This window comes from Phanerochaete carnosa (assembly GCF_000300595.1).
Source record: "Phanerochaete carnosa HHB-10118-sp unplaced genomic scaffold PHACAscaffold_3, whole genome shotgun sequence".
Classification (NCBI taxonomy): Eukaryota; Fungi; Basidiomycota; class Agaricomycetes; order Polyporales; family Phanerochaetaceae; genus Phanerochaete; species Phanerochaete carnosa.
In genome coordinates this window covers 1,829,054-1,842,235 of record NW_006767630.1, presented here as the reverse complement: position 1 = coordinate 1,842,235, position 13,182 = coordinate 1,829,054, and the positions used below count along the sequence as shown (strand labels likewise).

Below are 13,182 nucleotides of genomic sequence, written 5' to 3'. Positions count from 1 at the left end.
CAATCCAACTGGACTGAGCTACGACAATGCTGAGGAGACAGACGAGAGGAATGTGAGTGAGGAAAGACCAGCTCGAGTCTGGCTTGTTATTGAGCAGTACAAGCTCCTTATATACATGTCAGACTGAATACCTAGAATATCCTACGAATATACGGAGGTATATAGAAAGTAAAAGAATACCATGGAATCCGGGAGAACCATCCGGAATATGTAATATTCATGACATCGACCTCTGTTCGGCCATTCGCCTTTACCCTGATCAATTTTTCTGACGGTGAGGAGAATAAACAAATGTACAACCTGTCTTTTCATGTGGCTATAGACGATGCTTTACTTCACCGAGACGCAAACGAGCTCGAAGCGATAGGTGCTATCCGCATAACGGCACGGCGCGTCATCGCGAAGGAAAACGTGCCTTACAATCCTGCACAGTACGACACCCGCGACATTGGCCTCGTACATGAGCGCCGGAAGAAAGCAGGGGTGCATTGTGTGTCGTATGTGTGCAGTACGGCCGCGGTCGTCGTATATTGACAGAACGACAAAGACTAGGCAGAGAGATACACCGTCAAACACGGAACGCCGCCAACGTAGATTATCTGGATGCCATCGAGAAACCTTACTGTGTTTTCGTTTTCCGTTACCGGCCCAAAGGTTCGTCCCAGACCCTGCAACGCGGTACCAAAGTGAACTATACGCCTTGTAGACATCCTGCAGGCCCAAGGGATCGTACCGCCCCCTACTCCCGTGGCTCCGCCGGGTAATACGTCGCCTTCTAGGACCTCGAATGGCGGTCAACAGAGAACTGAACCACCGGTGCAGCGCACTGCCTCGGGCTCCGGGAAAAGGCAGAGAGAAGAGCCCCGTAAGCGCAAGAAGTGCTCGTATGGTCCGGTCATCCTCACCCACTATCGCAGCATCACAGAATCTAGACATCAAAGAGTCCGATGAATCAGATATTAAGGATACGAAGGTATTGCAGGTGCGTATCCCGACTCTGTCCGACATTCTGGTGCTATTCACAAATGCTGCTTGCCCAGGCCCAACTGGAGGCCATTCAGGCGAAGTTGTCGAAAGCAAAGGGGAAGTATAACCGCAAGCGCGTCAAGCGAGAACCTAGTCCAATCCGGCTAGATGTGAGCGGGGACGTTATTGACCTTACATCGGACTGATAGAGGCACAAGACTCTGACTATGTTGAAATGCGTGCGAGGGTTATGTTATATTTGACGATCATGATTGAGTTTGATGTATGTAAAGTACAGTATAGCTTGTATTGGTGACATCTGAAGCGCAACAGGTATTCGCTAATGGCTGACCCCGGGAAAGTCAGCGTGCAGCCGACTGAAAGGCGCAGGTGCCCGTCGTGAAGGATCGTTCCTATTGTCCCTTGCATAGTACTTTGATGGCAGATGTTCAGCGGTCCAGTTTCGGGAGAGCGCTAGCGTGGGGCGCCGGACCGCGAGTTTCACAAATAGAGTACATACTGTGCAGCTGCATCACAGCAGTCCCTTGCTCCTTGCTGAGTCCTGACCATCATCATTTTTGTCCACACCATGAAATACAAGGAGCTCCAGGTTTCTGTTCAAGTCGATGGCAGACCTCTGGAAGAGTACGCGTCTGTTCTCGACGAGTCGTCGAATACCATGACATGCTGGGTAGCAAGTGAGGAAGGCAAGGTTGTTCACGGCCACTCCTCCCTCTTTAACACTGGACTTATTATAAAGAGATCTCAGGAATTTATCATTTCGCGAAGCAACGGTTCAGCTTCCCAGGGCATGTCATTCACGACCTTTGTTGACGGCCGCGAAATGTCGTTTCACTCGTATATCCATCCTAAAACTTCAAGACTTGCGCATGGTCAAAGGGTTAGTTCTGACACAGTCCTACCTTTCAAATTTGCGAGGCTTCAGCTCACAGAGGGTACGATCTCATGTTCTCTCTCGTTATAATCTGAACTCGGTATTCTCCAGACGAAGAATCTTCGCCTGCTCAGCGAAGGCTCGACCTCGATGCTCTCGGTACGATTGAAGTCCTCATTCTTCGCGCGACAGTACTTTCAAGGTCGAGTATGTCCAAACTTGTGAAAACCGCGGTTGGCGATATTGGTCCTATGCATGAACGAAGCAAGAAAGCTGGAGTGCACTGTATCGCGTATGTTGCTGTAATCTTTCCTTTCTATCGTCGTACATTCACACCAGCAGCTTCGGTGTTGGAAAGAAAATAGGAGAAAACAGCAGCTCGGTTCGATGCTCCTATATGGATACGAAAGACAAGCCGTATTGCAAGTTACGTTTTCGCTACCGATCAAGAGGTTAGCACAGATTTTCTGTCCCTTTACTTTCTGTGCCGACTTGATTTCCAGACATATTGCTCGCTCAAGGGATCATTCCTTCGTCCATCAACGCTCCTCTGCCTATACCTGATACCCTAAGCTCCAGGAAACGTCCTGCTGTTTCCAGACTAGATTCCGGCGGTTCAGCAAGAACGAGCAGCAAGAGGCCCAGGCGCGAAATTGGCAAGCATTTGAACTCTTTCTGATGACAGGCAAACTCAAGCCATTTCCTCAGACGACGTTCAAGCTCCAGTCAAAGCGGACCCAGGTGTTCTTAGCAGCGAGACACTTCAGGTAGGTTAAGCAATGTCTTGCGTGCATGGCGTAACATCTGTGCTGACAGCTTCTTTCTAGGCACAGCTAGACGCGATGGCCACGACGATGGACTCATTGAAAGCCAATATGAACGCCATCCGTACAAAGCTTAGCGAATCACAAGTCGTAAAACGCGAGCCGAGCCCTATAAGGATGTCATCGAGCGGGGATGTCATCGATCTCACGTTAGACTGATGTTTAAACAGCCAATGGTCATATTCGTTTCAGATACCTTTATGTCGCGCTGCAGTCGGTAGCACGATATCCTACAGTATCATCCCGCCTAGCTCGCGCTCCTGCATTAATTGTCTCGGCAACTTTATTTGCATCCCATGACCTGACGGTTAAGATTCTGGAATTATGTGAGGTATACGATCCGGAAATGCGCAAATAACAAGTATATACAGCAGTACGACATCCATAAAACAAGTGCAGTTTACATAGCAGAAGACAGCAAAGCATATACGTAACGGTGAGTTGTTAGTCCTAAAATTTGCCTAAGCGACAGTGGCTGCCGCGTGGCTCAAATACCCCTTCACAGCCGCTTTCAGGACTTTGAGCACTTCCCTCCTGCGGACCTTATCTGCGGGCAGCTCCGCCTTCCCCGCGGCCAGATGAAAGAGATAGGAAAAGTCTGCTTGGACGGGCAGCGGCAGCCGCGAGGCGCCGCTCCGCTTGTTGCCCTCCATCTTTTCTTTGAACTGTTTCGCAAAATTGTCTGAGACGATCTCGGCGCGCTGTATGACTTCTTGTGGAACCCCAGCGAGGTTGGCAACATGTGTGCCGAAGGAGGAGGAGGCAACGCCTTCGACGAGTTTGTACAGGAAGATGAGCTGCGTGGACATCAGCGGCGAAGTGTTTCGAATAACGACCAGGTGCCTACCTCTCTGTTCTCGTCATCGACATGAGTCGCCATGTGCATGTTCCTGATGTTGGGGTGATATGCGTAGTCATCCGTCAACGAGCCATAGTGGGTCGCAAAGAATGATAGCGACAGGGTATGGGTTGCAAGCTGATGTAAGACCGCGCCCGCAATAGCCATGCCGTCCTACGAAAGCTGTCAGAGCTGTATGGCGCTTGTCTGAGGTGAGACTCACATAAGTCGAAGTACCTCTTCCAAGCTCTGTTCGCAAGGATCAGCTTCATTCCTCAATACGTAGGTTTGCTTGAATACGTACCATCAAGGATGACCAGTGACCGCGGGGTGGCCTCTCGCAAAATCTTGCAGCTAAGATAATGTAATGTCAGATGTGTCGAGGCGGGAAGTCGCCAGGAAAGTCATACCATTCGTCTAATTCGACCTTGAACGTGCTGGCATTCGAGAACATGTTGTCATAGGCACCCATGCGAGTAAGGATAGCGTCCACAGGGCATAGCTTAGCCCGCTTCGCTGGCACAAACATTCCGAGCTGGGCCATGATCTGGGTATTTTGGTGAAAAAATGACAGACAAAGACGTATGGAGAATACGCACCACTCCGGCAGCGGTCATACGCATGGCCTAAAGAGGGGTTAGCAAACGGAGCAGAGCCGTAGGAGAGCATCACATCTTACCGTAGATTTGCCTCTGCAAGACGAAGTGAGCTATACCGCACAAAAAAAACAGCAAGCCGCTCACCCCATATTCGGGCCCGTCAGTAGCACTATCCTCCCAACGTTTTCACCGAGCTTCACATCATTGGGGATGAAATCGCCCTTGAACCCAGCGCTGACGCTCAGCGCCGGATGTCTCAGCTCCTCAAAGTCGACAAATGCCTCGTCACCTGCGACAAGCTCGGGTCTGCATGCCGGCTCACCGAGTGCGACAGAGGCTTTGGCGAGTGAGAAAAGGCAGTCGAGCTCCGAAAGCACGCGCACAGCGCGCAGCCACACGGAGCGGTCCTTGTCGAACTCAGCATACACCCGATGTTTGAAAGACTTGATTGCAGTGTTACGGTTCTCGCGCGCCTCCTTGAGCGATCGAATCGTTGGGGCGAGCTCAGGGACAGTCCATCGAGCGGCGGCCTGTAGGAAGCAAAGTCACGCTGCTTCAACCGAGGTAATGATGAAGAATCACATACTTTCGTGCTGCCGCTCTTAGTCCAGCTGCGTGGAACGTCTTCGTTAGGCTTCGTCTGCACCAGGTAAATTTCCTATAAAAATGTGATCAATTTGGGAAATCACTCTGTTGTTTCGCGACTCCTACCTTGGTGCCCTGAGCACTATGCCAGTACGACAACTTGATCCTGGGAGGGCTGTTAAAACTAGATGATACACCAGTACTGGTATGCTACACTTACCCTAGCTTCTTTTCGAGCTTCTTCAGCTCCGTTTCCAGAGTTCGCTCTAATTCATTGATTTCCTCCATAACTGAATCGTACTCCTCGTCCTTGCCCTCGCGAGGCATTAGCTCGTCGCCTTAAGTTTCATGATTAGCCGAATTCCTAACATGCCTTTCTCGTGCGACTTACTACCCTCAGTAATCTCGAACATTGCTTTCACATTCTTGATGTGAGGCGCCAGGTCCGGAGCAGACCTAAGGAGGCCAAAGACAGTCCTAGACTTGAAGCCTTCGGCCGTGTCGGCAAGGGCGGAGAGCCCCTTGCTAAGGGTCTTGAATGACTATACGCCATCTCATGAGTACTGTGGATGAGTTGGCGAGATAGAAGCTATACATACATCAAGCACTTTCAGGAAGTCCTTCACCTTACAATTTTTCGCGTGAACGCGCGATACAATGCGCTCCAGGTCACCGAGGCCTTTAGCGACCTCGTTGAACTCGGCCTCAAAGGTGGGATGGTCGATGAGGTCCTGCACTGCGTCGAGCCTGCCAGAAAGGAGAGATTAGCCAATAGTTCAACAAAACATCGACGATGACATACCGGGCATTGATGTCTGCGATATCTCGAAGAGGCATACAAAGCCAAATACGGAATAGTCGTTTGCCTTGGAGACTACTCAGCCAAGAGGACGGTCTCTATGAGTGATACGAACTCACCGGAAGGTGTGATACACTGACTGAGGAGCTTGAGCAACGAACCGTCCTCTGTACCCTCACTGTTGACCAGAACCTAGCGACACGATCAGTAAATCCCATCATTACAACTGTTCGCTCATACATACTTCAATGTGTGCCAAGGTTTGCCCATCCAGTACTAAGCCCTGTCCTCTCTTCATTGGGTCGTACACGTTGAAATTCTTCATGCTCAAGATGTCGTTGCCGATATTGAGCGTCCGTAGGTACCAGATCATCGAGCCGAGTGCCTCGACTGCGCCCTCGTAGCGAACCATGTTGAGTATCGCCTCTGGCACGGATTTGCTGAGGCTATGGGGTCGCGGCTCCAGGTCGTCATCGTCGTCCAGAGAGGAGGGATAGAGCTCCTTGAGCGCTTTGATGGTGGCATCGAAGGACAGACCTTCACAGTCCCGCAAGCTTGTCCACAGACAGTTCGATGGCAGAATGGCCTTAAGCAAACGCATCGTTGGGACAGAAATATTGCCCTGAAACTCACGTAAGGAGATACAGTTCACAGATGGAGCATGGAGGTTTACCTTGGTGAATACAATCTCCTTTGGTCGCAGCTGTCTGACCATCGTCTCGAGCTTCGTGCGACATATATCGTCCTCAAATGCGCTGAGGTTGAACTCGCTCGTGCTGCTGTCGAGCACACACAACCCAAACTTCTGCTTGCCGGTCTTCGGATCCTCCTCCCCCTCCTCACGAATAGAAACGCAGTGACCCGCTTGATCGTCTGTGAGCAGTGCCTCGTCGACAAGAGTCCCGTTCGTGTACACCTTGTTCAGCTCGCGCCGCACAATCTTGTCAGCGCCTGCGGCAGCCTTCGCTTTCGTCTTGCCCTTATCTGCGGCGAGGCGCATTTCGGCACCCAATGCCGTTTCAGCCTGGTCGACGCGACCAACCTTGTATCCTATCGAAAATCTGTCAGACGATATGCTTCCTAGGCGAGCTTATACGCACCCTTCGCAAGGAACTTCGCTGCCCAGAAGTTGAAGTTCTGTTCGGGCACACCGACCATGCTCATCTTGACCCTCGACGTGAGCTTGAGATCGAACTCCTGGTGGCCAATCCGCGCGTCTTCCTCATATAGTTCCAAGAACTTGCCCTTCTGGAAGAACAGGACAGTGTCAAAGTGGTTTTGCTTGATCTCCCAGAACTGGAGGGGTAAATATAAGCACTTCATACGTAACGCACTGCACATACACGCTCATACCTGTTTCTCAAAGGGTGTGAACGCCTTCCAGGCTTTCGGTGGTATATACAGCGTCCTAGGATCGTATCCAGGCTCACTAGGGCGTACACCGTCCTTGTCCCGAACGTCAACCAAGAAGCCAAACGGATCTTCGTTGCTCTTCTTCTCTTCTTTCTGTGCCTGCTGTCGCTGCTCGGCTGCGGTAAGGAAGATGTTGCTGCTACCACCCTTGGGAATGGACTTTTTGGCGAGTTTGGGGCGCTCGCGACGAGAGCTCGGCTCCGGAAGGCCTTCTTCGCCCTCAGAGGCAGATGTATGCGCATAGTTGGAAAGGCGGGAGGACGCGCGCGAAGAAGACCCTGATGTTCTCGACTGGCCGTGTGAAGTAGGCGAGGCCTCCTCGTCTTCGTCTTCAGAAGCATCATCGGGAACGACGAAATCGTCGTCGTCATCTACCTTAGATGCCCGACCTACAACAAACAACCATGAGCACCCAGTCTTATATGCATGATTGGGGCTTACGTTTTGGCTCAGCCTTTTCCGGAGGCCTGAATTTCGTAAGCCTTTGCGAGAAGGATGTGACAGCTGACTCGTCTTCATCTTCGTCATCCGACAGCATGACGGCGATGCGCTGCTTCTTTGCACGGCCTGCAGTACAGTGAGAAATTTAACAGAATGGAAAATGGTTTTAAATGTACCTTTCTTCTCTTGTGGCTCGGGAGACGGCTTGTATGCGGATAAACCTTTCTGGTACGCCTCCACGTCTAAGTCTTGCATATCCTCATCCGAGTCTTCGAGGATAATCTTGCGTTTCTTCCTAGCTACGGTGGCCTAATGAACCATACTGATCAATAAAAGTGACATTTTTGCCATAGGGCGAGCTTAGAGCTCACAGCAGACTTGGAGTTTTTCGCCTTCCCTTCATCCTCTTCCGCGGACAGCATGTCTACGTCAATGGGGTCGCTAGTCGGAGGTGTCTGAGCAAAACTGCTCGCGTCATCGGAGCTACGCGTATAGCTCGCATCCGCGACGACACCTGAACCTGGTGTCTTCTTTGACACTGGAGTCCGCGCTTCCGGCAAGACTGGGTCTGAAGACGTGTCTGAGCTACGCTCTGCCCGTGCTATGGACGCGTCAACAGCTCAATTAGACTTGCTTGCAGCCGCCAAAGGCTTCGCTGACGCACCATTGGGTGTTGAGGTCGACGTAGTGGGTGGCTTGGAGAAGAAGGACATCAGGCTCTTCTGCTTCATTTTGCTAGCATTCTGGCCATCTTTCGCCGGTGGCTTTTGAAATGCTGGTGCCATGATAGCGGTCTAAAGTGGTGTGCCAGAGATAGTAGTTGGTTTCCAGCGACGCTCGTGGAGGTTGGGAGATACCCACGTCTGCTGAACCAATGAGCTACGCGACGCGTGCAGGCGCGCGGTTGATGACAAATGATCAATGAGCAAGCATGACAGTGCTCGCCAACGCCTGTGCGACAAGCTAACAAGTACCAGGACGTATTCCAAGGTTTCATTAAAGTTGCCATTCACCGTCCAGATAAAACGCTTCTTATTAATCTGCGGAATACAGCTCAAACTCCCAGGGAAGATCTGCAGTTGTGCCTGCCTGACCGAACCAAACCCTCCTCAGCCGGCATGTTGCGTATACTTTCACGTACGAAACGTGTGAAAACGAGCCGGAAGGCACGATACCAGCGAGCCGCGCTTTCTTTCTTGGGTGCGCCTGACTCTCGTTGTCTGACGCGGCTTCCACTTCCTCGAGCAGTGTTATGTCGGAAAAGCGGGGAAGAAGGTTGGCAAGGTTCACACTGATGGTCGCCCAGCTCGTCAAACGGTGTGAAGACGGATGGGGAAAGGATAGAGGAAGATGCACGATGGGAGCTTCGGCCGGCCTTAGTCGAGGTGTCTTCTACACGGATGTGAGCACACGCTTGAGAGAAGCAAAACGAACAGAACCCATAACCCTCCAATACACAAACGCGTTCTATTCGCGGGATAATTCGGCACTCGGAGTTCAAAACGCTTGTAGCAGAACAAGGACCGTAGAGACAAGGGCATTACCTGGAACGTCGAGAAACGCGCGATGCCTTCTCTTCCCGCTCTATCCACAACACCAGCCTCAAACGACCAGTCCTTCCCAAGACTCCGGACCTGCAGATGCATCCATGGATGCTTCATGTCTAGGTCGCCGGTTGATGGGCATCGGATATACGTCGTGCGTATAACAGGGCTTTGTATGTGTAGCACGGTCTGACTTAAGGTATAACCTTGACCTCGTCCATTTTCGCCAACGCTGTCAATTGCCGGGGGCTCGATAAGTTTTGCAGGCCCGGGCGGCGCAGGTTCCGACGTCTTGTCTTCGAGGAGACACACAACCGAGTCGTCAGGCAATTCATCGTGCTTGTTAACTGCCCATATAGCAAGAGGGTCTGAGCCAGTTGAGGAGAAGAGGGAGACGAGCGGAGGCTGCACGTTGTGAGCGAACATGGTGGCGGCCCGGGACGAGGAAGAGGGCGTGGGAAATTGAAGACGCGGTCACGACCCCAACGCAGAGCGCTGACGCGTGAAGACACGAGGCCGCAACGGCAGCTTCGGCTTCATTTGTTCCATGCGTACTGTTCTCTTCACAAGTTGAACATTTCTCTCCATATAAGGCTTACGGTCGAAGCCTCGACGGCTGCCTCCATCCCCTCCCCCTTCCTCCCGGTCCTTCACCTCACACTTCCTCATCAGGTCTTGGCCCACACAATTGCGAGATACCCGCTGCATAACTGGTTGCAGAAAAGCATCGATACCTAGCATGTTCAAACAAACTCAGTTATTCGGATTTCTATCTCTTGCTCTTAGTGCATCCCTAGCCTCTGCCCAGGGTGGTCAAGCTTGGTGCGAATAAACCTTGCCCGCGAACTTTCTGTGATCTGACGCGCTTGCACATCAGCAACGCCACATCACTTTGTCCCTCCACCGCCCCCTGCTGCAGTAAGTTATTTGACGATAAATACGTGTCAAATACTCAACGTCTACTGTCCACAGGCGAATATGGCTTCTGTGGTTCTGGCTCGGTCAGCATTCCTTGTCTGTCTGCTGCCGTGATTCTCATGTGGTATCCGTCTAGTTCTGTCTCGGCGGCTGCAATCCACTCTACTCACACTCGCTGGACTCTTGTATGCCAGAGCCGGTTTGCCAGGATGCCATTGTACGCAACAGCGGCCTTGTGAGTGAGATGCTTGATTAAGTTCACGCCACCAGCACACCTTCCCGGACTTGTCTCGCATCGTTATGAACACGACGTATTACGATGGTAACGCGACTGAATACGATTGGACGCTCGACAAAGGTAGCATTATCAATACCAACTCTTCTGGCGGTGAGCTTGCTCTGCTCCTCACCGAAACCAACGGTGGCACCCGGCTCTCATCCACTCGCTATTTGCACTACGGCACTATCACTGCTCGACGTATGTCTAGTTCTCCTTACACACTTTTCTCAACGGTTAGCTGACGGCGTATGGCTGCACAGTCAAGACCGGTCGCTGGGGAGGTGTGGTTACCGCTTTTATCACCATGTCAGATATCAAAGACGAGATCGACTGGGAGTTCCCCGGAAATGCTACTACCGAGGGTCAGACGAACTATTTCTGGCAAGGAAATATTCGTAAGTATCTTCTCAAGCCAAAGGTTTGCTGAGGCTGAATGTTGAGCGATACAGCTGCTTGGCCGGCGACTCACGGTGCCACTATTGGCAACCTCAGCTTCCTGACTGATACGTTCGAGACTTATCACGATTTTACTGTATGCCCACTCTATACTTCATACTTCCCCTTCAGCTAACAATCGGGTAGATTGACTGGCAAATTGACACCCTTACCTGGCTCATCGACGGTCACATCGTGCACCAGGTCGTGGCCTCCGACACCGTTGTGAACGGCACGTCCAACTACCCTAACACTCCTTCTCGTATCCAGCTGAGCCTGTGGCCCGCGGGTATCCCATCTGAGCCCACGGGCACCGTCAGCTGGGCTGGCGGCATGATCAACTGGCAGGACCCTGACTATCTCTCTGCCGGACACTTCTACGCGCTCATCCAGGGCATCAACGTGACCTGTCATGACCCGGCGGCCGCCACCAACGACACCACCGGCTACGTGTACGGCACGAACCAGAGCGCGTTCACGCCCAGCGTCGCGTTCTCGAACGCGAGCACAATCAACGCAGCGCGGGGCATGATGGCGGGTGCCGCAGGGCCTGTCGGCGTCTGGACCATCGCGTGTGCGGTCGTGTTCTCGCTCGTTGGCACGATGTCGGCCTGAGGCGACCTCCAGCTGGTCTAGTTGCAGAGACGACACGCCGTTTTGGCGGTCGGTCCTCTGCGACGCGGTCGCTTTAGTACGAACGTCTTGCTTAGGTGTTATGTGCGGATCTAATGCACTGCGAGGTTCAGTGTCCACCTGTAGCATTCATGAACAAACTGTTATTTTACGCTGTGGCAATCCTGTCATATGCCGTTATATTCATTCAAACGTCTTGAAAGAAATGCAACCTGGCGTGAAAGAACGCAGTGGGTCACATGTACCCAAGAAGAGATGTATGCAGCTGCTCATACTATGAACTAGATCTGTGACACTAAGTGAAGCACTGTCTGGCCGTCGCCCCCTTCTGCAGTCATGCCAGGCCGGATACCGTTCCACCACGCCTTCGCAGGGATCAATGTTCGATCCTGTTTCTTCAGCTGGATAACAGGCAATGCAATTAGTTGATATTCTGCGGTGAAAATGCGCATTCATACCTCTGAGACAACGAGCAGCGTCTCTCCAGCGCAGCGGATTGCCAGCGCATCCGTGCGCGGGTCATACCACCCCATTCCTGGTTCGGCCAGTCTCCACAGTAACGATCCCGGTGGAAGCTCGTACACCGATAGCGAGTGCAGCTGCACTGTCTTACCGGTCTTCGTGTATGCGAACAGTGGTTTCTGCAAGAATACAGGAGTCAGCACGACTGCTGATATAATGGTCAGGTGTGGACATGCCTGATGAGATATGGCTCTATGCCTGCGCACTATGTCTTGCGAAGTCATCGTCGAGAAATGAATGAGAGCATCGTCTGCTGTGATCATCGGTGCACGCGGGGCACTGAAATCGGCCGGCTGATGTCGTGCTACAGCCTGCGCCGCATTCAATCAGACGAATGATGTCTCGAAGTAGATGATGCGAATCGAGACGTACGGTGCCCTGAATCATCTCTCGCAATACGCTGATCAGCAGCTCCCCACCCTGGATCGCGAGAAAGCTTCGCAGCGCGGGGAAGTCGGCTTCCTCAGGTATTGGCTGTGTACATCACCCATTGCTCAGCCCTCACATATTATCCAACGAGAACGACTAGACTCACCATCCTCTCTCGCCCCCATATATCCCCAGAGTCGATGCCCGCCTTCGCCTCCGTCATCTCAATCACGCACACACCGGTCTCTCTTTTTCCGTTAAGTAATGCATGCTGGATTGGTGCAGGACCACGGTACATCGGTAGCAGCGATGGGTGGATGTTCAGCCTTCTGCCCGGAGCGAACCTCTGCAAGAGGTCCGTCGAGAGGATGCGGCCAAAGGAGGCTGTCACGAGAAGACGCGGCGAAGGCGGTGGAAGCTCCGAAAAAGGAGGAGGTGGCTGCACAGCAACAGTCGGTCAGATGTCAAAGCCGAAGAGAAGAAAGACTGACGAGACCTGCCAGGTTCTGAACGACGGCTTGTCGGGCGGGATTTCGTGTACCGGGAGGCCGAGCTCCTGTCCGACGGTTTTCAAGGGTGCTATGGCAGAGTATCAGAATGAGTCCGCATGTCACTGAGAGGATGCCTACAAACTGAGAGGACGGAACCGTTTCTTCCCGTCTTCATGTTAGGCTGCGTTGCGATGTGGATCTCTTGCCATACGTCTGCCGCACATGCATGAGCAATGGATGTCGCAATTCAGGACTACAAAACTCACCTCGCGCCTCATAGAGCTGCTGAAGCACCATGCAAGAGAACTCGTCGCGTCCGAAGAAGAGGATGTCGAACGGCCGCCCGGGTCGTTCTGCTTGTATTGTGCTCGCGGATTGAGACAAGGGGCGGCGGAGGACAAGCCTCGCACATATTCGTGGATATCTCCGAAATGCTCCAATCAGCATGAGGTGGTCAAGCCTGCGAGGCTTCAAAGAGTCGGAGGTTGGTGGTCGAGAAGCGCACCCGATGGCGGACGCGAACCGCGCGCGGCAGTCCAGGGCGCGTCAAAACACGTCCAACCCGAACAGGCAGGGACTGTGGTTGCAAGACTTCGCTCCATGGGAAGAAAATTTAGCCAAGCGCGATGT

General features: G+C 52.4%; 6 protein-coding genes across 6 annotated transcripts; 3 read left to right on the top strand and 3 right to left on the bottom strand.

Moving 5' to 3' along the window:
- Positions 1–219: 219 nt before the first annotated feature.
- On the top strand, positions 220–1,340 carry PHACADRAFT_206830 (uncharacterized protein; the record flags this gene model as incomplete). The annotated part of the gene is made up of 6 exons (XM_007393252.1): positions 220–274; positions 323–490; positions 553–654; positions 707–865; positions 918–982; positions 1,041–1,340. The coding sequence occupies 6 exons, from the start codon at positions 220–222 to the stop codon at positions 1,170–1,172; spliced, it is 681 nt and encodes a 226-aa protein (XP_007393314.1). The 3' UTR covers positions 1,173–1,340.
- A 386-nt stretch (positions 1,341–1,726) lies between these two features.
- Positions 1,727–2,320, top strand: PHACADRAFT_251919 (uncharacterized protein). Its single transcript, XM_007393251.1, has one exon. The coding sequence runs from the start codon at positions 2,071–2,073 to the stop codon at positions 2,224–2,226; it is 156 nt and encodes a 51-aa protein (XP_007393313.1). The 5' UTR covers positions 1,727–2,070; the 3' UTR covers positions 2,227–2,320.
- Positions 2,321–2,672: 352 nt separating this feature from the next.
- On the bottom strand, positions 2,673–8,233 carry PHACADRAFT_116507 (uncharacterized protein). The gene is made up of 23 exons (XM_007393250.1): positions 7,991–8,233; positions 7,732–7,945; positions 7,537–7,669; positions 7,361–7,486; positions 6,860–7,308; positions 6,607–6,802; positions 6,180–6,556; positions 5,751–6,128; positions 5,626–5,698; positions 5,510–5,573; positions 5,307–5,454; positions 5,099–5,249; positions 4,928–5,045; positions 4,834–4,873; positions 4,709–4,780; positions 4,267–4,652; positions 4,203–4,215; positions 4,123–4,149; positions 3,934–4,070; positions 3,828–3,877; positions 3,747–3,772; positions 3,533–3,697; positions 2,673–3,482 (listed from the first exon to the last, which is right to left on the bottom strand). Exons 1-23 carry the CDS (start codon positions 8,143–8,145, stop codon positions 3,147–3,149), a joined length of 3,834 nt encoding a protein of 1,277 aa, XP_007393312.1. The 5' UTR covers positions 8,146–8,233; the 3' UTR covers positions 2,673–3,146.
- Positions 8,234–8,394: 161 nt separating this feature from the next.
- On the bottom strand, positions 8,395–9,432 carry PHACADRAFT_251917 (uncharacterized protein). The gene has a single exon (XM_007393249.1). It carries the CDS (start codon positions 9,328–9,330, stop codon positions 8,737–8,739), a length of 594 nt encoding a protein of 197 aa, XP_007393311.1. The 5' UTR covers positions 9,331–9,432; the 3' UTR covers positions 8,395–8,736.
- Positions 9,433–9,974: 542 nt separating this feature from the next.
- On the top strand, positions 9,975–11,346 carry PHACADRAFT_251916 (glycoside hydrolase family 16 protein). The gene is made up of 5 exons (XM_007393248.1): positions 9,975–10,039; positions 10,093–10,300; positions 10,363–10,497; positions 10,552–10,634; positions 10,685–11,346. The coding sequence occupies exons 1-5, from the start codon at positions 10,010–10,012 to the stop codon at positions 11,150–11,152; spliced, it is 924 nt and encodes a 307-aa protein (XP_007393310.1). The 5' UTR covers positions 9,975–10,009; the 3' UTR covers positions 11,153–11,346.
- A 54-nt stretch (positions 11,347–11,400) lies between these two features.
- On the bottom strand, positions 11,401–13,047 carry PHACADRAFT_139485 (uncharacterized protein). The gene is made up of 8 exons (XM_007393247.1): positions 12,819–13,047; positions 12,691–12,765; positions 12,549–12,640; positions 12,228–12,500; positions 12,065–12,166; positions 11,869–12,003; positions 11,629–11,811; positions 11,401–11,571 (listed from the first exon to the last, which is right to left on the bottom strand). Exons 1-8 carry the CDS (start codon positions 12,997–12,999, stop codon positions 11,452–11,454), a joined length of 1,161 nt encoding a protein of 386 aa, XP_007393309.1. The 5' UTR covers positions 13,000–13,047; the 3' UTR covers positions 11,401–11,451.
- Between the last annotated feature and the right edge of the window lie 135 nt (positions 13,048–13,182).